We start from the raw sequence: 24,711 nt of genomic DNA, 5'->3' as shown, positions 1-24,711 counted from the left end.
TCTTTTAAGTTATTTAATGTATAATAATTACTTGTTGATATACTGCTGTTGTAATAACAATAATCTGGAATAATGAATAGAATAGAATTGTATAATTAAAAGACTTTACATTTAAAAAAGCACAAGATTAAAACTAATTCAATCTTAAAATACCCAATGCATGAATGATGAAAATGAATGATGTACATGCTGCAATTGATATATATATTTTTTTTTTTTAAAAAGCTGAATAAACTTTATTTATTCAATATGATATTCCTTAATTAAGCTGTATGGAAAAGGTTTATATTTATATAGCAGTGCTGATTGTTGTCAGGGTAACTAAGAGGCCAGTAATACAGTGTGTTACAGTGAGGGAGGAACTTTATTCAGGTTTTAGGCCAAAAATTTACTGCACATGCAAACTGTGAATGCTTTAGCTGTGTAGGATCCTCAGACCACTTTGTTGGCAAACAAAAGGAACAACAAATCAAAACAATGGGAAAATAAATGACCATATGTACAGGATAAAGTACAATATATACTATATATTACAGGTCATCATCAGGAAGATCAGTTGAAAATAAAAACTGTAAATAACTGATCTATACGTTTTCCACTTTGCCCATATTACTACCAATGTTAAAGAATAGTGCTTATATAAATTTCTCTCTCTCTCTCTCTCTCTCTCTCTCTCTCTCTCTCTCTCTCTCTCTCTCTTCTCTCTCTCACATATATGAGCCAACAGAGAAATATAATGAATCATTTCTTTGTATCATGACAACTCTGTAGAGAGTTGAAATAATTCAAGCAATAAAATAAAAGGAGCTAGTTAGCTCAAGCAATTCCTTCTACTATTTCTTCATGTTTTAATTCGTGTAACTTGCAAATCGAAAGAAAAATGGCTAAACTTAAGTCCACAGTAAAGGCTCCACTCCATTCTACAGTAAACCCACTTCTTACTTTCATTCAAAGAGGCATGCTCACATGACATTTCTTTCACTTGAAACAGTCTTGCATCTTAAAAAGCTGTGCAATAACAAAAAAAAAGGAACTGGGAGATCAATTTACAGATAAATGAATGGGATGGGACAATAGTCTGAGCAACCTTATAATCAGTTATAATTAAAGTATTTTATAATAAAATTATACATATATAAGATCATTATAAAAAGAAATTTGTGATGAAGGAAGAAAATTGTTGTGAAGACTGTATATAGTGGGATGTAAGTAAACCTTAGTGATTATTAAGGCTGTGTGGAAGTGCATGTACAATGGTAGAACATGTACAAAGCCACCACTAGCAAATGTAAATATAACATTACTCTCCACTAGACCCATCTGAAACGTATAGGAGGAAAGCTTTGGTCAGGTCATCCCAGCCTGCTTGCTAACAAAAATCCCCCTGCAAGATCCAGTAGATACATACAGTGCACATTTTTACTCAGAATTGAGTAATAAAATACAACTCCTTTTTTTTTTTTTTTTTTTTTAAGGTAACTAATCGGACAAGAATGCAGCAGCACCCCTGTGGAGGACAGTAGTCACACCAGAAACAGTCCATTCAGTAAATATTTACACTCAGCTTAACTAAAAGAATCAGTCAACCAGTACTCCTAAGTGTTCCTTGCTTTAGTAAAGATGTATTATATTGTACAAACTTTACCAGACTCAAGTTAAACCTAAAGCACTCCTTCAATCTTTAGTGTTACTAATTCAGAGGATTATATCATCTGTGATACAACAATATTGTGTCGAATTTAATATCACAGCAGCATGTTACGCATAGCACTGTGTGCCAAAAATAAACAAAATTCCTTCAGTTTATATTTGTCAACAATTTTCCATCATTGTGACTTTCAAATACCAAGAGCTGGCAGTTTTAATCTGGTCACAAAAACAAGTGGTGAGTTCCAGTGGAGAGTTCCTAATGACACCTTTCATTTGATCCACACTTGGCTTAATCAGAAGACAAATATACAGTCCCATAGAGGTATAGATCATATTCTACCAATAGTATCACTGTGCAAAACACACACTAGCAAGTTGAAAAAAAGAATCTGATCAGCACTGCATTATCTCTGAATGTTGCATTTGAACTACATTACAACAATTAGGAGTCCCTTTACTTTCACAACAGACTAACAACACCCCACTATCTATAAGGGAGGCTGGGTAAATGCATTTTGTAGCTGATTTTGGAGTATAAACCGCTTTGTGTATTGAAAACCAGATGCACTTGGTTTTACACACAGTCAATGTGTGCTCCTGACTTAAGTGTCTATGTAAAGCATGAGTGTGTGTGCTGCAATATATGGAAAAAGCTAATTTTTACCAGCACCTTTGCTCAACTTCAACCTCTTTATGACAATTACTCAGGAATTAAGCTGAGAACCTCACATATAGTTATTGGTAAATATGATTACGATTTTTAAGTACATTTGCACAAGAGCACATCATAAGGACTGGTCCATGGGCTCAGAGATGCTTGGAGAATCTGCCCCTTGACTCTTTATATCTTTTTGCTCATCCAGCTCTTCCTCCTTGTCATCTTGCTTAGCAGCAGTGCTAGGTGTTGTCTGCTGCCGTAAGTGTTTGTCCATAGAAGCCTGTATATTTGACACCATCTCCTGTAGACGACGCCGTTGAGCCTCAATCGCTGTGGGCTCTAATTCTAATTCCCGACACCCTTCCCGCAGGGTGAGCATGCCTGGGGCCACACGCACCAGCTCTTCCCTTGCCCGTGCTAGCCCTTCTCCCTGTACACTGCCACTTAGGTCCACTCCGTTGCTGTGTTCACGCCTGATGGGTGGGTGCTCATGTGAGGTGGATCCCAGTGAGTGGCCTTTGCCCTGGAAAGCAGTAACTGCCTGCTCCTTCTTGCGCACCACCCCTCCACTGCCCAGTTTTAGGCCATGAGCAGGGCTTCCCTCACGGTTGTGAAGAGAAGCCTCAGAACAAAGTTGTGACAATGTCTCTTGTATAATTTCCTCCACATTAGGGCCCACTGGGAAGTGGCCAGCAGCATCCACACACAGCTCCAAACGCTGCTCTGCTGCATTGAACACAAATGTCTTACCAGTCAGGTGTGGCAGAGTGCAGTGCTTCCCATCCAATAGACCTGAAGTCAAACATAGTAACACACACACACACACACACACACACACACACACACACACACACACACACACACACAAACACGGTTAAAAAAAAAAACCTACACAATTGCATCCTGTCTTTATGTCACCCACAATTGCTCAAACTTTTATTTGTGGTTGTTGTTGAGATTTTTCCTTGTTGGATGACTCGTTTAAAGAACTGTAATACAACCACAATGTTTTGCAAATTTCATAAACCCATATTTTATTCACACAGAATATAGAAATTAGATTATGAAGCCACGCTGTTGTGATAGATGCAGTATGTGGTTTAATATTAACCTTTCTTATCTATATAAGATTTTCCCTACAAAATATGTCATCTGGATGGAAGCATATGTTGCTCTAAAACCTGTATATACCTTAGGGTTAGCAGCTGGTCTGTTGCATGATTGGGTATAAAAAGTGTATATTAGATGAGCAGAGTCAGAAGTAAAGATGGGCAGATGTTCACCAATCTGCAGGAAACTTGTGGAACAATTTCAGAATAATTTTTCTCTACATAAAATCTGACAGTTTTGGATATCCCATCATTAACACCAAAAGACTGGATCTGGGGGAATCTCTGTGTGCATGGGACAAGGGCAAAAGTCAATATTGGCATGATCCTTGGGCTCTTAGATGGCGCTGCATTAAAACAGGCATAATTCTGCAATAAAAATTATTACATAGGCTCTTAAACATCTTAAGAAATCATTGCCTGTAAACACAGTTTGCATTGCCATCCAAAAATACAGATTAAAGCTCTACTATGCAAAAAAGCCATATGTAAACATGATCCAGAAACTCTGCCTTCTTCCCTGGGCCAAAGCTCATATAAAATGTACTGAGGCAAAAGTGGAAAACTGTTCTGTCGTCCAATGAATTGAAATTTGAAATTTGGACACGGTGTTCTCCAGAGGAGTGGGACCATTTGATATATTATCAGCACTAAATGCCTGCATCTCTGATTGTATGGAGGTGCATTAGTGCCCATGAAATGGCCAGCTTGGTGTACATAGGGGTGAACCATCATCTATTGACCTGGATACTGGATATACCTCACTAACCGAACACAGCATGTAAGGACTCTTGACTGTGAGTCTGACATGATTGTCTGCAACACCAAAGCCCTGCAGAACCAAAGAACTGGTGGTGGATTTCTGCAGGCACAAACACTTCACTTTCACCAGTGAAAATTTTGCTAAAAGAACATTGAGAGAGTGGACTCTTAGAAATAACTGGATGTTCATCTAAACAGCAAACTGGACTAGACAGATGATACAGAAGCAATTTATAAAAAAGGACAGAGCAGACTCTTTCTGCTGAGGAGACAAAGGTCTTTTGGCATGCAGGGGGAGCTACTAAAAACCTTTTGTGACTCTGTGGCGGCCTTGGCCATCTTCTATGGGGTGGTCTGCTGGTGCAGCAGCATCTCTACTGCAGACAAGAAGAGTCTGGACAAGTTAATCAGGAAGGCCAGCTCAGTCCAGGGGATGCCCCTGGACACAGTACAGGATGGTAACTAAACTATCATCAATACTGGAGAAAGACTCTCACCCCCTGTATGAAACAGTTCCCTTTCTGAGCAGCTCCTTCAGTGACCGACTGAACTGTCTGCAGGAGCGATACCAAAGGTCTTCTCCAGTCACCATTATACACACTATTTATACTGTTTTTGAAACTGTGTAATAAAACTTATAAAATATTTTGTGCAATAACATTTTTAACTGTGCAATATTACCCAGTACAATTATTTTGTTTGATAGTGTAACTAATACTACTATTATTCTTGGTTTTCACTTTTGTATTTATATACTGTACTGTATATATTTGTACTGCGTTTCTGCTTCATAAATTTTTTCTTTTGCTGCTGTATCATGGACACATCTGATGTTCAAAGAAAAGTGTATGCTACACAGCGGTAAACATGGCCCCGTCAAGTTGTTGGCCGCAAGTTTGTGTAGTTACTGCCTCATTCTTTTCTTTTTTTTTATTATTAAACTTGAAAACATACACAACAATGCCATTGGTATTAAAAAAAAACAACAAAAAAACACTAGATTTAGTGCAGTGTTACTGTGGTTACTCACTCCGTACCGGAAATAAGATTTGTTTTGTGCAGGCATGAAAACGCTAAAGATCCCATAGCGTTAGTTGCTAACTAAGAAGTGGCTAGCGGCTAATACTAGCGCTATGGATTCTTTAGCATTTTATGTTCAGCTTCAAGAATTTCTCTTAAAAGGAGAAAATCCTGACAATTCCACATATCGAGAGAGTAAATGAATGAAGGATAGAAGGAATGATGACTTTTGATAAAGTCTGCTGAAATAAGAACAGTTATAGTGAGGAAAATAAGTATTTGAACACCCTGCTATTTTGCAAGTTCTCCCACTTAGAAATCATGGAGGGGTCTGAAATTGTCATCGTAGGTGCATGTCCACTGTGAGAGACATAATCTAAAAAAAAAAACCAGAAATCACAATGTATGATTTTTTAACTATTTATTTGTATGATACAGCTGCAACACCTGAGAAAGTCAATGTTAATATTTGGTACAGTAGCCTTTGTTTGCAATTACAGAGGTCAAACGTTTCCTGTAGTTTTTCACCAGGTTTGCACACACTGCAGGAGGGATATTGGCCCACTCCTCCACACAGATCTTCTCTAGATCAGTCAGGTTTCTGGCCTCTCGCTGAGAAACACAGAGTTTGAGCTCCCTCCAAAGATTCTCTATTGGGTTTAGGTCTGGAGACTGGGGCTAGGCCACGCCAGAACCTTGATATGCTTCTTACAGAGCCACTCCTTGGTTATCCTGGCTGTGTGCTTCGGGTCATTGTCATGTGGGAAGACCCAGCCTCGACCCATCTTCAATGCTCTAACTGAGGGAAGGAGGTTGTTTCCCAAAATCTCGCAATACATGGCCCCGGTCATCCTCTCCTTAATACAGTGCAGTCGCCTGGTAGTCGATGGTACTCATCATTCTTCTTCCTCCAAACACGTTTAGTGGAATTATGACCAAAATGATCTATTTTAGTCTCATCTGACCACATGACTTTCTCCCATGACTCCTCTGGATCATCCAAATGGTCATTGGCAAACTTAAGACGTGCCTGGACATGTGCTGGTTTAAGCAGGGAAACCTTCCGTGCCATGCATGATTTCAAACCATGACGTCTTAGTGTATTACCAACAGTAACCTTGGAAACGGTGGTCCCAGCTCTTTTTAGGTCATTGACCAGCTCCTCCCGTGTAGTTCTGGTCTGATTTCTCACCTTCCTTAGGATCATTGAGACCCCACGAGATGAGATCTTGCATGCAGCCCCAGTCCGAGGGCGATTGACGGTCATGTTTAGCTTCTTCCATTTTCTAATGATTGCTCCAACAGTGGACCTTTTTTCACCAAGCTGCTTGGCAATTTCCCCGTAGCCCTTTCCAGCCTTGTGGAGGTGTACAATTTTGTCTCTAGTGTCTTTGGACAGCTCTTTGGTCTTAGACATGTTAGTAGTTGGATTCTTACTGATTGTATGGGGTGGACAGGTGTCTTTATGCAGCTAACGACCTCAAACAGGTGCATCTAATTTAGGATAATAAATGTAGTGGAGGTGGACATTTTAAAGGCAGACTAACAGGTCTTTAAGGGTCAGAATTCTAGCTGATAGACAGGTGTTCAAATACTTATTTGCAGCTGTATCATACAAATAAATAGTTTAAAAATCATATATTGTGATTTTTTAGATTATGTCTCTCACAGTGGACATGCACCTACAATGACAATTTCAGATCCCTCCATGATTTCTAAGTGGGAGAACTTGCAAAATAGCAGGTTGTTCAAATACTTACTTTCCTCACTGTAAGTAGATCATATCTTGAGACAATTATATTAAATGAAAAACACACACACACACACACACACACACACACACACACACACACACACACACACACACGTACACACACACACACCTGTTTTACCCAAATAATCTTACAAATGTCAACTATTTAATTTAATGTAAACTATTTAATTAAATGTTTCCATTTAATGAATTTTACTTAATCAATTAAATTTGTGCCAATTTAATGAATTACCTAATTGAATATATTGAATTAATTTGATTTATTCTATTTTATTTTTTATAGAATATTATTTTATATATTATAAGCAGGCATTTTAGGTAAAAAATTGTTCTAAAAATGTAAAATGTTCAAATGTTGATCACAAATGTCAATAATAATAATAATAATAATAATAATAATAATAATAATTATAATAAACTGTGTTAATAAAAAACGACAAGCAATTTCATGTTTTGCATTTCTTCCCACTAACCGTACCGAAACTAAACCGAACCGTGACTTAAACATCGAGGTACCGTAAGATGTATTTTATTTTCCGTAACACCCCTAGTATACAAATATATACATATACACACATACATATACAGGCAGACTTACCCATATCTTTCTTTACAATGTTATAGAAGACTCCTCCCTGCTGAAACAGATGAGGTAACTTCTTTGCATATGACCACACATCCTCACCTAAGAGACAGAGCAAAAATAGCACAGTTGCATCTTTAAGTGCAAGTAAGTTTCTCAAATAATATCCATATGTATATTACCTGTTTGTGAAATCTACTTGATGGTTGTATGAAAACATTTATGTTTGACTTTGTTTTAATAATTTGTTAATATTAAAGCTGTTATTTCCAAATTATTATATTGGTTAAATAATTTAAAAATGTTTACTGATATTGTTTTTCTATTAACCATTATTAATAAAATCTTTGATTAGAGGTGGAGACCGAATAGGTTGGAGTTTTTTATATATATATATATATATATATATATATATATATATATATATATATATATATATATATATATATATATATATATATATACATACACACACACACACACACACACACACCCACACACACCCACACATTTTATATATATATATATATATATATATATATATATATATATATATATATATATATATATATATATATATATATATATATATAGTTCTAATTTATGCATGCAAAAATTGCATTTGCTGTTAAAAGAGAATTATCTAACTTGAAGACCCGATATCAGTCTTAGTCGGAGTTTAGTTAATACAACAATTTGAAAAAAAAAAAAAAAAAACAGTTGTATACTAAAAAGCAGATATCAAATGGGTTGGCCACACAGAGCATCTGATCACAGAAATATTTTGAGTGCCGAGATGAAAACCCAAAAACAACTGCCAGTGTCATCACCAAAATCCTCCACAAAGCAGGAGTAAAGGTAACAGGTCATACCTGGACATTAAACTGCAGATCAGTCAAATGTTTAATTACTTTTTAGTCTTGATTGATGATGTAAAAAATTGACTTCAGTAAACCATTGCAATGTGTGTGCAATATGATCAGCACTGCCCAAACTAGCATATCTTTTAAATAAAACTCAAATACAATTTAAATAAGCGAACCAGTCTCTTTATAAATGCTAAAAGTCATTAAAGTGCTTCCTCCTTTTACATAGCAGCATATTGTTTGTTTTAATGGCAAAGCCAGTCTGACTTGTGTAATGTTATTGATTCGTGTTAGCTTGCTTTCTTTAATTATTCTTTAATTTATTTCAGTTGAAAAAATAAATGAGGATTTTATCATTACAGTATTCCGTGTATAAATGCACAATAAATCAATGCAATAAAGGCTAAGTTAGATTACTAAGTCGAATTATCTACATTTACACAAACATCAGTTTAATAAACAAGATTTGTGAACGATCTGTACTTTTCCTCTGTTGTACAGTACACGACAGACTAAGGATTTTATTATGTACATCTACCAGAATGTCATATAATTAACACGTACAAACTATTTGCCGAAACTATTCAGATAAATTTGGTGATAATTTTTTCCTAAAAAATACTACAAAATGTAATTTTTATAAATTCAATCAAAACAGTTAAATAGACTTACATGAGCAATGTATTATTTACTTGTGTTTGTGTTTTTTTGCTTGTGTTTTTTCCATGGAAAGCTAATATTTACACTGAATAATCTTACTTTGTGTTTACACTGACATAAATGCACAAAGGCTGTTACTGCTTTTCGAAAGGTTATGTCCTACCCATAAGTGTTGCAAGGAGACAGAGTGAAGACATCTCCAGGTCAACACCATCCTCTAACTCTCGGCTGCTGGTTCTGCTGAGCCAAGGTTCCATTGGGGTATGAGTATCTGTTTGAGAATCTGGTACACTCTCCTTGAGCACTTCCACAGTAATGCGGTCTCCATGTTGCAGGGCCACAGGTTGGTCCTGTTGTTCTGGGGGTGGTGGGGGCAGTTCCCGAGGAGGAAAGCCATGTCGAATGCACTGTTGGTGGGGCTGTAAGTTAAAGGCCTCTGTGATGGCTTCCTGCAGCTCTGCATAGGTATTATGGGCTTGCAGCTGTAGTGTCGCCTGTCTTCCATCACTGGTTGTCACCCGGATCTTCTTTTGCCCACTAGGGGTCAAGCCTTTAGTGGGTGTGGGTGGGGCTGAGGAGATGGGGGCAGGGGAGGCAGAGCGAGGCTCTGCAATCTGGTCTTGCATCCTCTGATGTTGTGTGCGTCTGCGTTGAGACAGAGCTGCCTGCTCACTAATCTTATGTTGCAGACTTCTCTCTGCTTGGCTCATCACCAGTTCCTCTTTATGTAATGTGCGGCCCTTTTGTCCTGTCAATATAATCTTTTGGGGAGGGTTTGCATCCCACTCTACCACTTTTCCACCCCCTTGACCTTGACCCTGCATGTGAGCACCCTCTATAGCCACGGGGTGGTACTCCTCTGGGTTCTTCTTTGCTGTATGGTGCAGAACAGTGTTCACTACCTTCTGCACAAGAATCTCACTGCCAAACTCTCCTGGGAAGTGCTTTGTGACGAGACACATTGCCACATTGTAGACATTGCTGTTCAGTGCCAGATCTAATTCATACTGGAACCAATAGACAGTTTCTCGAACTACACGGCCACCCCATTCAAGGGTAATTGGAAATGCCTCTGGCAAGTTATCATACTCCTTTCCTTCCCAGAAATGTTTAAAGCCACAACCACACTTACCACCCTGTGAGCGTGTGTTTGTACGGTCCCCATCAATGTACACTATAGATCCATCACCACGGACATGCCGTGCAGAGTTTCTGTGGCACCAGGTGCAGGTGGTCAGTAAACTGAGTTTGTAGTCAGGAACCAGTGCATCCCTGTCAGGGCAGTAGGAGCATACTAAGTTATTCAATGGAAAAGTGTAGTTCTTGTCTCCACGGAGAGTGCCATGAGTAGATTTAGCAAGGTTGTAGAGTTTTCCACCAGGCACCAACCACTCAGAGGGAACATGGAGTTCAGACAGTGCATTGCAAATCAGACAGCAGTACAGACGATTCTCCTTCACCATTTTTTTTGCTGCCTCTGTCACGTCTTCCGGTTGGATGCCAATCACCCCTGTTCTGCGGTAAAAATATTGATGAACATCAGCCACCAGTGCAGGATGGATGCCATGTTTCTCTATAAAAACCTCCTCCATTGCACTGACTAAACGGATCAGGTATTTCTCCTGCAAGCTTCGATCTCCCCCAATAATGCAGCCTCCACAGGCTTCAAAACTGATATACCTACTGATAAGTTCTTGTGGAACTCCCCAAGCTTTGGGGATCAGTGCTGCAGGCAGTTTTGGGAGAAGCATCCCCTTAATACCCACTAGAGGGAGATAATGATTCCTGCCTGAGCTGCTCCATGCAATGCAGATGGGCTTGTTGAGAGTACCATCCTTTCCCCTGCATTGCTCCTCGGACACCAAGCCTGGCAGAAACGTGGCTGAGTAGTCACCTGAGCTCCTCATGCCACTCAGAGAGTCCAGCAAAATTATGGGACGGTGAAGGACATTGGCTAAGCCAAAAATATGGATGTTCCTCAATCCAAGAGGGACACCCTCCGGAGGCACGAACAAAGGGTCACACTCGTTGATGATGTCCTCCCATTCTACAGTGTCAATAAAGTCTTGAAAGAGAGCCTTATAGCGATCCAGGTTTTGTTTAAAACTGAGCTTAAGGTTTTCTCTCAGTGCGTGCCAAAACAGCTCACGACCCACTAAAGCCCTGGACACAGCATGAACTAGGCAATGGCCATCTCCATCCACATGCACAGGAATGAGACATTCTTTGTTGTTGTTGCCTTTCTTTATCTCCTCCAATGTGTCGTGGAGGTATATGAGGCTGCCAGATCTGTCCTTACCATAGCCAACTGTAGATACGTGCTCCTGCTCTATAAGAAAAGCTCGGCCACCTAGCAGCGAACAGTCAAAGAGCTCACCTTGATTTATCTCCCGTAGTAGTTTCGCTTTTCCAGTCTGTTTGTCCATTCCGTAACGGGTAAGAATCGGTGACAGCAGCTTGCAGTGGTAGTTGGACAGACCCATCACTTTGACTAGTTCTGTGCTTTTCTTGGGAGCTCCAGTAACATCGAGCAAAGCGTTTCTCAGTAAATTATGAAGCACAACATCAGGGTCGGTTACTTCTTCCACATTTAAAAGATTCTTCTGTTCATGACGTTGGCCACATTCCGTGCATTCAATGCTAACTGAGCTATAAGCAGGGAAGAACAATCTTGCATGACATTTGGAATCTGGACAGATTCCTGATAAAATTCGCTTGTCCCTTTTCTTTGAGCCTTGTGGCGACGACATTTTCATGAACGATTCTTTTCTGACGTAATGATTTATAAAACCATTATAGCACTCTGCCCCGTTTGTTTAATCATTTAGTTGTTATTTATCCGCTGAGATCAACACGGAAGCGGTTGTTTTTCTCCACCCACTGTCTGTTCAACGACGACAAAGTCCCGACCGGAAATAAAGAAGCCGGATATTGTAGTTTAAATGAAAATAAATAACGGACTTTCCTATAAAATACTTTACTCTTGAACATTTAAGTTTATATTAAGTTATTTAACTTACTCGTAATTAAATCACAAACATACTTGACATTAAAATAGCGACAAATACATTAGGAATTCAAATAAATGCCATTAGTTTACACTACTTAAACCAGAATGCAACGCAGCCTCGTACAACTCCCCTCTGACCTTAAGTGATGCCTATAACGGAAGTGTTTATTTTTAGAGAACACATACAACTTTTCTTCCGAAAGGGCTTTCCTCACACAGCAAAATGTATATATTTGTTGTCCTCTTTTACCGTTTGTTGTCTTTTCTCACCATGATAATTATCAAGCATTAAGCTAAAGTTTACGTACCCAGTAGTTTGCGCATGCGCTGCGGAAGTAACACATGAAAGTTGAAAATGTGGCTAGATTCTGAATGTTTTGTAAGTTGGAATTTTAACTTCTACAAACACTCTACAACACATTGACTGCATAAATCGGCACACACTTGCAGAATCAGAATCAAGTTTATTGGCCAAGTGTGTTGACACACAAGGAATTTGGTTCCAGCTGTTGGTGACTCAAAAGTACAGACATAAATAAACACTATACATTTAGCTTAGACTATATAGACAATATAGACGATACAGATTTAATAAGAACACAATATACAAAGTATATGACCAGTAATGTACATAAAGTGTGATGGGACTCTAACAGTTCTCAGATTTAACCATACACATTTAAAATGAAGCCTGTATGTAAATAGCATACAACTTCCTTCAATTAAAGTGATTCTAAATAAAAGCAGATAAAAGTCAGCTGTTGCAGTAGTATTTGCTTTAATGGTTGTGGTTGCATTATACAAAGAGACATGGGCCGCAAATAATTGCCAAAGAAACTTAATTGTTGAAAGGTACCAATCAGGAGCAAAATAGAATATTGAAAGCACTAAATGTACCTGAATGGAAAGCCGAATGGAAACAAAGATCAGGACAACCCTCTTAGGTTGTTAAGAGGACAACATGGCAATTATTGGTCACTTCCTGCATGTGACCACCATCTCTTGTATTCTGTGGAAGTCTGGGCTGTGGGGTAGGGTGGCAAGGAGAATATGCTATTCCATCTGAATTATGCTGGAAAAATGATTTAGTTACCCCGAATCATGTGGAAAAATGTGTTATGGTCTGAGAAGACAAAGGTTGAACTTTTTGACCATAATTTTTAATGGTATGTTTGGTGCAGAGACAATGCAGAGCATCATCCAAGAAACACAATACCGACAGTGAAGCATGATGGGGGTAGCATTGTGATTTGGGGCTGCTTCTCTTCAGCTGGGCCAGAGGCACATGTCATAATAGATAATAAAATTAATAGCTTTACATACCAAGAGATTTTGGCACAAAACCTTCTGTCTTCTATAAAGAAGCTAAAAACAAAGAGGAATTTTGCATTTTAACATTTAGCACACATAAAAAATCAACAAAGACATAGGTTAATTAAAGTCTTGCAATTGCCAAGCCAGACCCCAGACCTCAATTCCTTCGGAAAGCTATGGAATGCCCTAAAAAAGAGCTGTAAACAGGAGATCCCCTTGCAATTTAAAGGAACATGTTTTTTATTTTTTTGCAATTTTGCAAAGAATTTTAAATGAACAATTTAAAGGACCTTGAATATTCTTTGCAAAATTGCAAAAAAAAAAAAAAAAAACATGTTCCTTTAAATCCCAAAATCTCTTGGTATGTAAAGCTATTAATTTTATTATTCCAAAATCATTCCAAAATCTAGATATGTGAATTTAAAAGATACTTGTTCAAAAAGATGTGATTCCCTAGTAAAGCCAAAAGATGCTTCCACAAAGTATTAGTGTGGAGGATTGTCAAGATATGCAATCAAGCTGTGGTAGTTTATTTTATTTAAAATGTTCAAAGTTTATGAAATATCTCTTTTTTTCTCTTAAGATGTATGTTGAAAGATCACATTAAAGATGTAACAAGTCGGACATTTTTCTTGCTGCAAATTTCATAAGGGTGTGTAGACTTTTGATATGCACTGTAGATCAATCAGACATAACATTAAAACCGCATGCCTTACATGGATTCCCAAAGCCGTCTGGAGGTGTGCTGTAGTATCTGACACTGGGATAAGGCAGTGTGCATCTGCATGAAAACGAGAACCCAAGTTTGCTCACTAGAATGTTGCTCAGAGCCAGATTGCTTAATCTGCTAGCTGGCTTTCTTCCCGTAGGTCCGCATGAACAGAGATTTGTGCTATTGTAGCTCTTCTGTGGGATTCTAAGCCTACCCTTTATCAGTGTTGGGGGTAACGCGTTACAAGTAACGTGCGTTACGTAATAATATTACTTTTCTGGAGTAACGAGTAAAGTAGCGCGTTACTTTATAAATGTACACATTAATATCTGAGTTACTTTTGTTTTTTAAAGTAATGCGAGTAACTTTTCAGTTGAATTAAAATGAACGAGTCACGTAGAATCGCGCACTCATACGTGCGAGCCGCGGGAACAGAAGCTGGTCAGAAGCGGAGATGGCAAACCAGAGCATTACATTACTGTGATGGAGGTTTTCTTATTATTTTGAAATAGTCGAGGAAAAGGAGAAAGGAATAATGGTTAAGTGTAGATTATATGTTGGTGAAATGCTCTTGTCAACTGCAAAAAAATACCACTTCAAAAATAAAACAAAACAAACATCTGCATGCAAAGCACAGCACTACAGATGTGTGTGTGTGTGTGTGTGTGTGTGTGTGTAATGTTGCATATATGGAAATGAAGACAGAAATATAGAAAACTTTTGCCGACTTTCCACCACTGCAGCTCTATTGACTGCTCAGAATAAAAGTTTTCTGTGGGAGACACATGTACGATGCCATCGCAGTGGAAAAAGAGAGTAAATTCACAGCTCATTTGCTCTTTGTGGGAAGATAAACTGCCACGGTCACTGATAATAGCGCGAACTTTGTAAAAGCGTTCAGAATGTTTCAAGCTGATGATGAAGCAGAGAATGATGTAGACGAGGATGAGGTCATATTTACGGAATTGCAAGGAGTTTTACGCAAAAGTAACGCCAAAGTAATATAACGCGTTACTTTCCATAAAAAGTAACTAAGTAACGTAATTAGTAACTTTTTTGGGGAGTAACTCAATATTGTAATGCATTACTTTTAAAAGTAACGTTGCCCAACACTGCCCTTTACTTCCCATGGGCATCACTGAGCGTTGGGAGCCAATGACTGAGCAAGTTTTCTGGTTTCCATCCTTAGCTCATTTTGTTAGGTGCTACCTACTGCATACTAGAAACACACCACAAAACCTGCTGTATGTCATCTAACAATCAAAATGTGGCCCTTGTCAAAGTCATTTGAATCCTCACATTTTTTCTGATTTGTAAACTTTGTGAAATGTCTTATTACCCTGTTGTATACCCATATATCTGACTTCTAATTCTATATTAAATTAAACACACTTAAACACACATTATAACATTAACTGACAGCATGTTTTTATGTTTGAAAATATCATATCAAGTATTTATACTGTCGTGGAGGCTGTAAACAATGTGTATATGCAGGAAAGAAAGAGAAATGGAACTATTGAGAATCGAAGAAGATAATCAGTAATGATATTTTTGTTGTCTTCTACAGAAGGTTATGTCTCCAGTAAGCTAGTTCCACAGTGATAAAGGTCAGCCATGCCGAAGTGAGAGCTATGTCTCAGTTTATGAATGTGCACACATTTGTGTGTGTACGGTCACTGATTCTTTACTGTGACTGCAACTCTGGAAAGCTAAGTTCTCGATGAGACTTTAGCACACGGACACCCACAGGCACAGTTATACACCTGCAGGTACAGGGTAAGACCTTTCCTGTTTATGTGCCAAACTAAATTATTTCATTCAGGCAGAATAGTGCAAAAGTGATTACCGCCTCTTCGCTTTACTGCAGTTTACTTTCACAACACCAGCTTTATTCTCATGTTTTGTCAGATATATGTTTTATAAAAAAGCAACTGCATTTATGCATCTCATCTTCGCAAAACTAACAAAGTTCACACCCATTTATATCTGATTAGAGGTACAGGCCCTTTTCATTTGTAGTCTGTGGTTGTTTCATGATGTTTCATTCCTGACAAACAGACAGGTACACATGTTGGATGGAATGTTATTGAATGCCATTGTCTGGATTTAACATGAGTTTTTCCTAAAAGACGTTTTCTACATGTTGGTTGTGTACTTATCATTCTGTAGAGAGAGTCATCAATGTAAACAATTAATAAGCCAGGCCTTCTTTTGGCATTTCATGTGGAGTGGATAAAGTGTACAAATCCCATAAAAGTGTAAGTTAATATTTTAAAGCCAACAAACATGAAGTTAAAAAAAAAAACTGTGATCAAAACAAACAATCATTTCAAAACATTAAATCTTTTAAAAACCTGTCGTAAAAATGATTATTATTGTAATTATTTATCAGGAGATAGGTACAAAAAGGAATGGGGAAGATATAAACTTATTTTTTTTGACATATTGTTAACTCCCTGCATTTGACAGAAGTCTGTTGCATTAAGGAAAACCCTTTCTCACATAAAAAGAAAGCATTCAAGCATGCCTAATTTTTTTAAAAACATGTCACAATGCATTGGTCTTATGGGACCAAGCCATTTTAAGCATAATACTAAAATGTCTCTGTGCTCACTATGCCTATATTTCCATTCCAGCCTCATCCTTTCCAACACCACCTGCATAGATATTCTATGGTGGTCACTATTACTCTACTAGATTCCTATAAACAAACACTTGCAATCTTAATCCTGAGAGTTGCTATAGCTTAATTATATTTTTGGTGCAAAAACAGAAATATATGACTATATGAATATACACCTGTGTATGTGCAAAAAGGATTCTGAACATTCATGACCATCAACACAAATGTGTGTTTGCCCCTTACTGATTTCTTTTTTTTTTTTTAGTTTATCACACTTTAATGCTTTAAATCATCAAACTAATGTACATAATAGTAAAAGATAACACAAGTAAAAACAAAATGCAGTTTTTAAAAGAAGGTTTTTATTATTAAGCGAAAACAAAATCCAAAACTACATGGCCCGGTGTGAAAAGGTGTTTGCCCCCTTGTTAAAACTGTAGTTCATCACACCTGAGTTCAATTTCTCTGGCCACAGCCAGGCCCGATTACTGCCACACCTGTTCACAATCTCTTAAATAGGAACTGCCTGACAAAGTAAAGTAGACCAAAAGATCCTCAAAACCACAGTGAGAACCATTATTCACAAATGGCAAAAACATGAAACAGTGGAGAACCTTCACAGGAGTGACTGGCTGACCAAAATGACCCCAAGAGCACAATGACAACTCATCCAACAGGTCACAAAAGACCCCACAACAACAACCAAAGAACTGCAGGCCTCATTTGCCTCAGTTAATGTCAGTGTTCATGACTCCACCATAAGAAAGAGACTGGGCAAAAATGGTTCAAGTTTCAAGACAAAAACCGCTGCTGAGCAAAAAGAACATAGAGGCTCATCTCAGTTTTGCCAGAAAACATTTTGTCTCGTCAGTCCACAGAGTATTTTCCCAAAAGTCTTTAACTTTTTGGAAGGTGTGTTTCCCATTACGTCTGACATAAAAGTAACACCGCATTTCAGATAAAGAACATCATACCAACAGTAAAATATGGTGGTGGCAGTGTGATGGTTTGGGGCTGTTTTGCTGCTTCGGGACCTGGAAGACTTGCTGTGATAAATTGAACCATGAATTCTGCTGTTTACCAAAAAATCCTGAAGGAGAATCTCCAGCCATCTGTTCATTATCTCAAGCTGAAGCAAACTTGGGTTCTGATCTAAAACACACCAGCAAGTCCACGTCTGAATGGCTGAAGAAAAACAAAATGAAGACTTTGGAGTGGCCTTGTCAAAGTCCTGACCTGAATCCTATTGAGATGCTGTGGCATGACCTTAAAAAGGTGGTTCATGCTCGAAAAACCTCCAATGTGGCTGAATTACAACAATTCTGCATTGAGTGGACCAAAATTCCTCCACAGTGCTGCAACAGAGTCATTGCAAGTTATCGCAAACGCTTGATTGCAGTTGTTGCTGCTTAGGGTGGCCAACCAGTTATTAGGTTTAGGGGCAAACACTTTTTTACACAGAGCCATGTAGATTTAAATTTTGTTTTCCCTTAATAATAAAAGCATTCATTTAAAAACTGCATGTTATGTTCACTTGTGTTATCTTTTACTATTATTTTAATTAGTTTGATGATCTGAAACATTAAAGTGTGACAAACATGCAAAAATTAAGAAATCAGTAAGGGGCCAACACTTCTTCACACCACTGTGTATGTATATATATATATATATATATATATATATATATATATATATATATATATATATATATATATATATATACCATATTTTAATTCCATATTTAATAATTCCATATTTGTCCACACATAGTTCATTTACACATTCAGCTAAAATACTTTCCCAATGCCTCTTGTAAAACTTGCCAAATGTGTACTTCATGAGCTGGATATTTCTTTCTGAGCTCGCGATCCAGTTCATTACAGGACAGTTTAATAGGATTTAGTTCTTGTGACTGGAAAGGCCATTGTATGATTGATAACACTCCAGCTGACTTCTTGTTCTCTATAACATTTACAGAGCTTGGATGTATGCTTCAGGTCATTGTCGTGTTGTATGGTAAAGTTGGTTCCAAATAGCTGCAGTCCATAGGCAATGACCACACACACACACACACACACACACACACACACACACACACACACACACACACACACACACACACACACACACACACACACACACACACACACATATATATATATATATAAATACTTTAATAACTTTTACCTGATATAATTCTCCAAACGTTTGTGCGCCAAAAAAAACTCAAACCATTAAGTTATGCTTCCACCTGTGCCATGTCTGACTGTGGGTGTGAGGCATCAGCTAAAATTAGATGCCTTAAATTTTATGTCTGATTATTAAATCAGACATTAAATGATGATTTTGCAGTCATAAATTAGTTTTCTTTAAAAAGAAATTACTAATTTTAATTACCAACTTATTAGCTGTCCCACTGAGGAGTAATGTAGTGTGGCATGAGCATGGTAAAGTTAAACACACCTCTCGGCTATAAATTGGATCGAAGCTCGTGTTGCAGGGACTTTTGTCTGCTTGTGATTGAGAGTCAGGTAAAGGACACACTTTTCCACTCATCTCTAAACATTAAAACAGCATTAACACCTTTGCAGGTAAGATTCTTTTCATTCATTTGGCTGATAAGAAACTCATTTACCTGGTAAGAAACATAATGATAAAATGTTTAGAGTTTAGAGCAATATTACTAGTCTTATAAGTAATTAATTTTTAACAAGTTTTGCAAATTGCAAAATTCACTGCAAGAGCTTTTAATTTGTGCTTATATTTGTTTAGTCATATTGGCCATATATGCTGGTATAAATTGTTTGGATTTCCAAATTACATTCAATTGCATGGAAAGTAAAAGGTTTTCAGTTTTGCTTCGGTCCTGACATTTTCCCATCTTTATTAATGCTAATTGGTTAGGCCAATGGGTGAACTTGTCAGTAATTGAGTTTATATTTACAGATCGCTAAACAAAGCCCTAAATGAAGCGATACGTTGTGTTTGCGTTGGTGGCGATGCTCTGCACTTTTATTCCGTGCAACAAATGCAAGGCAATAGCCAGCTTTAAAGATGAGCTCACTGGCTTTAGACTAACGGAACAGCAGCGTCCAGTTCTACCAATCCTCATACGACTAGGAGAACAGTACTTCATCAGGCTCGACAACCCAAAGCAGAGTCTGTTGCAGGAAGATGTGGATGAGCTTGGAAACGTTTTAACAGACAACTTCATCCAGCTGCCGGACTCGGCTGAGAGGAAGCGCAGGGGTGACGAACCGCCAATTTCCTTGGATTTGACATTTCACCTGCTGCGTGAGGTGCTGGAGATGGCACGGGCTGAACAGTTAGCTCAGCAGGCGAACAACAACAGAAAAATCATGGACTTCTTTGGGAAGTAAATGCTTTACAAGATTCCCTCAAATTTCTAAATTATAATGGACATCCTATTGATTTTTTTTAGTTTAAAGCTTTTTCATATTTTTTTATTCGTTTATTGTTTATTTTGTATTAAACTGTGTTGCAGTGTAGTACTGCTATGATTACTGCAGATTACAGTAGAGAAATAGACTTTTTTATTTCACACTTACACCTTATGAAGCAGATAAAACATTTAATTGATGTGAATTTGACATCTGGAATTATTCTTTGTTGTCCAACGCATTGTCATACTGCTGTGTGTGTAAATATATATATAAATTGTGTCTATAAACTATTCCTTTAGGGGGAAAAAATTAATAAAGAGTCACAAAGAAATTTTGTCTCTGTTGAATTCCTGGTAAACATACATAATGAAAGAAACTTTCCCATAAATTTTACTTGGGTGTATTGAGCCAGGAAAAGGAGAAAACATGGCGTGGAAGGCCATCTGAGGTTTGAGTGGTAATTCCCTCACTGGGGTTGGCGGACCCCTAAGAAGAAGAAGAAGAAGGAGAGAGAGAGAGAGAGAGAGAGAGAGAGAGAGGGAGAGAGGGAGGGAGGGAGGGAGGGAGGGAGGGAGAGAGAGAGAGAGAGAGAGAGAGAGAGAGAGAGAGAGAGAGAGGGAGGGAGGGAGAGAGAGAGATAAAGCATTAAAAAACACAATACTCTTTGACTAACTATATATTTTTTTAAATCAGGGGAGTGGCCAATCAAAACAAAACCAGAGCAGTTGGTTAAATATTCTGACATATACTACATTTTTATCATACATTAAATAAAATTGTCTTGCAAAAGTATTCAGACCTTTTGCTAATTATTGTATTACAAATGATACACTGAAATGTGTATTCTGTCTAGGTGTGTTCTGGTAGTTAATTTTTTTAACACTGAAAATCAAAATGTATTTAAGACTTATGAATGTATTAATTTATGGATTTATTTATAGAAAAGATTTTGATGTAAACTAAAAAACTAAAGTAACATTTTATATGTATTCAACACAATTATAATTTGTAGTCACGTTTTGCTGTTTGCTTCAAGTTTTTTGGGATATGTGTCTACCAGTTTTGAAGCTTTTATTAAGATATTTGCTGAATCTTTTCAAGTTATTTGGGCACTGCTTGTGGACTTTCAAATAATGCCACAGATTTTAAAATGGATTGACATCAAGATAATTACTGCAGTTGAATATATTTTACTCTACAAGTAAACAAGTCATTCAATCCTGATGCAGTAGGTTCTTATTACCGTATTTTCCGAACTATAAGCCGCTACTTTTGTCCCACGCTCTGAACCCCGCGGCTTAAACAATTTATTTATGTTCAAAATAAAAATCTTTGTAAAATTCAGTGGGTGCGCTTAATAGTCCGAAAATTACGGTACTTAAACAACCACGTCAGAATACATATCATGTGGTCATGGAAAAAGATGTTACAATGTTTCAGAAAGGTGAAATTATTGGCCTGCATGAAGCAAAGAAAACAAACAAGGAGCTTATTCTAAAAGAACTAAAATTGCTTTGAGAACTATCCAATGCATTATTAAAACCTGAAAGTCTAATTCTTTTTTGAAGAAATCTGGTTGGATGAAAATCTTATCGTAAACAGAGATTAATTAATTGTTTAGTGAAATTAAATCATAAAAAAACCATAGAACTCACAGCTATGTTTAATAATTAGAATAAGAGTATTTCCACATTCCACTCACAATTTAAAGAGAACTCAAGGGATTGGGACTTAACAGCTATATAGCCATAAGAAAACCATTTATCAATGAGGCTAATTAAAAAAGGCTTCAGTTTGCTAGGGGGCATAAAGATTGGACTCTGGAGCAATAGAAAAATGCTCCATGTCTGATGGCACAGACATATTCCAATATGACAATGGCAGGATCATTTTCACACATTCACACATTTTTGCTAGGCTGTGTGTAGACCAGGCATGGTGCTTAGAAATCGCCAATGTTCTGCTGAGTCCAGATGAAGAGTTGCATACTTCCACTTGCAATTATTAGCAATGTGTGGGAGCTACTTGAAGTGGGTCACTTAAAAAAAAATGTTGGGACACTTTGTGAAATATAATAAAAGCAGAATGAAATGATCTGCAAATCTCGTAAATTCATATTTTATTCACAATAGAACATATCAGATGTTTAAACTGAGAACATATTATATTTTAAGCAAAACAATAAGGTAATTTTTTTTAATTGATAGCAGCAAAACAAGTCTCTGGGAACTGAGGAGACAAGTTGCTATTGTTTTGGGAGAGGAATGCTGTCCCAATTGTATCTGATACAGGATTCTAGCTGCATAAATGTTTTTTAATTGGTGAAAAGTCTGCTAATATGAAGCCATGCTGTTGTAATAGATGCAATAAGCAGTTTAGCATTGTCTTGTTGAAGTCTGCCGGGCTTTCCCTTAAAAATTATCCGAATGGACGCATATGCTCTAAATCTTGTAAGTAACGTTTAGCATTAATGGCACCTTTCCAGATGTGAAAGTGCCCATTCAATAGCACAAGTGCACCTCCATGTCATCAGAGTTGCAGGATTTTCAGCACTGATAACAAGATGAATGGTCGCTTTTAACTTTAATCCAGAGGATGCAAAATCCAACAGAAATTGAAATTTCTATTTTCTGTTCAACTGACCCAGAACAGTTTTCCACCTTGCCTCAGTAAAGTTTGATTGAGCTATGGCCCTCAGAAGATGGCAGAATATCTGGATAATGAGTTCTGATTTAACTTGCTTTTAATTTGTTGCTACCAGAGGGCCCAAATAACACTAGATTCACTAAATCTTTTGTTTATATGATTTAGATGACATCATCTTTGTAGATCTTATGATCTACAAAGTCTCCACTTTATGTTGGGGAACATTATTTTGCATTTGTTTCACAATTTGTAGACAAAGTTTTCACAGACTGGGGAACCTGGGCCCTCAGAATCTTTTTATGCCTGGTCATGTAGCTGACCTGTTACCAATTTACTAATTAGTTGCAAAATATTCCCCCAGCTGTTTATTTTCAGTAACGGTTATGTTGGCCCTATTCCAACTTTTTTGAGATGTGAAATCATCTTATTTTTTCTGTATAATGGCACATTTCCTAATTTTCAAACACTTGATGTTTTCTATGTTTAATTGTGACTAAATATGTGTTTATGAGATTTGCTAATCATTGCATTCTGTTTTAAATTACATTTACATACATTTTGGAATATTTGGAATTGGGATTGTATAATAAAATGTTGAATGGAGTGGTGTAAAAGCACAGGCCATTGCCTGACCTCACAAAATCTCTTCTGAATAAATAAGCAAAGATGCCTTCAAAAACCTTCCAAAGGTTTGTGGAAAGTCTACCTGAAAAGTGTAAGCTATTATAGTTGCAAATGGGGACCAACTACATAATAATAACAACTATGTAATGTATTTACAATGAAATGTCATTATAGTTCATGTTGACATAATGGTCAAGTGTCCCAATACTTTTGTCTATACAGTGTATATTTATGGGCCTGGCATTTGAAGATTCTTCCACTCACATATACAATTTAGATGTAAGCATTTTGTGTAAGATGATAAAACAAAAAGCACCCATATTTAGAAAGTCTGGCAAAGAATATGAGCTTAGTCATTAGTGTTGATTCATGCAGTATATTTGGTTATCTCTTTTGGAAGTATGTGCAGGGTTGAATTGTTTTACCTCTGTGGCTGTATTTTCTAAAGTGCTGGGGGCTGTGCTTGGAGTGGGTGTGACTGAAGATATATTCTGTGCCATATTGGTGGTCATGGTCTGAGTGATTGGTGGTGTATTTTGTGCTGCACTGGGGTCCAGTGTCGGGGCAGGGCTTAGACCACTAGTCAGCTGAGGTGCAGTGTCCGCAACTGATGGGGAGCCTGGAGTCAGGAAAGGACTTTGCTTTACCAGGGAGGTCTTTATTCCTTCAGGCTCCTGAGTCCTGCCACTGATATGTGCATCATTACCTACTTCATCTTCCTCTTCCTCATCATTACTGTCACCATCTTCATTGTCATCTGAAGAGAACAAATTACTGCATCAAAATTCATGGTATACACTGAAAAACTGCAACTAGCATTAAAGAATATAAACACACACACACACACACACACACACACACACACACACACACACACAGTTTCCACCAGCTAGAAAACTATTTCTACCAGTCACTGGGTTCTAATTAAAAGGTTCATTAAAACACTGGTTTTGGAAATATTACGACCTAATAATATTGTGACATTTTTATGTTATATATAAATAGTTTTTTTGGGGGGTTTTTTTTTGTGACAATTGTGTTCTAAGCACATTCTTGATGCATTATATGGTTACCTCTAATAGTCATTACACTGGCTGCAATCCAGTGCACCATCAGTATTGAAACATACACAGTACAGTATTTAGAGCAACATTGTGCACTGCATCTATTACAATTTTGGTGTGCAGGACAACATTAACAAATAGCAAGATGAAGTCAAGATCTTTAAATTATAATATAAGCTAGTATTTAATTAATCTTGAGAGTAATAAACAGCACACAGTCATCTAGCAT

At 37.4% G+C, this 24,711-nt stretch overlaps 3 protein-coding genes across 3 annotated transcripts in view; 1 reads left to right on the top strand and 2 right to left on the bottom strand.

Annotated features, from left to right (window-relative positions):
- Window positions 1–345: 345 nt before the first annotated feature.
- On the bottom strand, window positions 346–11,989 carry vcpip1 (valosin containing protein (p97)/p47 complex interacting protein 1). Its single transcript, XM_083524952.1, has 3 exons — window positions 9,246–11,989; window positions 7,572–7,658; window positions 346–3,100 (listed from the first exon to the last, which is right to left on the bottom strand). The coding sequence occupies exons 1-3, from the start codon at window positions 11,836–11,838 to the stop codon at window positions 2,436–2,438; spliced, it is 3,345 nt and encodes a 1,114-aa protein (XP_083381078.1). The 5' UTR covers window positions 11,839–11,989; the 3' UTR covers window positions 346–2,435.
- A 7,187-nt stretch (window positions 11,990–19,176) lies between these two features.
- On the top strand, window positions 19,177–20,148 carry crha (corticotropin releasing hormone a). Its single transcript, XM_083526204.1, has 2 exons — window positions 19,177–19,335; window positions 19,691–20,148. The coding sequence occupies exon 2, from the start codon at window positions 19,711–19,713 to the stop codon at window positions 20,122–20,124; it is 414 nt and encodes a 137-aa protein (XP_083382330.1). The 5' UTR covers window positions 19,177–19,335; window positions 19,691–19,710; the 3' UTR covers window positions 20,125–20,148.
- A 127-nt stretch (window positions 20,149–20,275) lies between these two features.
- The window catches only part of trim55a (tripartite motif containing 55a), a 23,241-nt gene continuing 18,805 nt past the window's right edge, over window positions 20,276–24,711 (bottom strand). Inside the window, exons 9-10 of the mRNA XM_083525889.1 lie at window positions 23,844–24,175; window positions 20,276–20,634 (exon numbers count right to left, since the gene is read on the bottom strand). Of these exons, the coding sequence (XP_083382015.1) occupies window positions 20,539–20,634; window positions 23,844–24,175 (428 nt within the window). The 3' untranslated portion in view covers window positions 20,276–20,538. The remainder of the gene's footprint in view (window positions 20,635–23,843; window positions 24,176–24,711) is intronic.

This window comes from Silurus aristotelis (assembly GCF_946808225.1).
Source record: "Silurus aristotelis genome assembly, chromosome: 22".
Lineage (NCBI taxonomy): Eukaryota > Metazoa > Chordata > Actinopteri > Siluriformes > Siluridae > Silurus > Silurus aristotelis.
The sequence above is the reverse complement of the archived record's forward strand: the minus strand, read 5'-3'. Positions and strand labels throughout refer to the sequence as shown.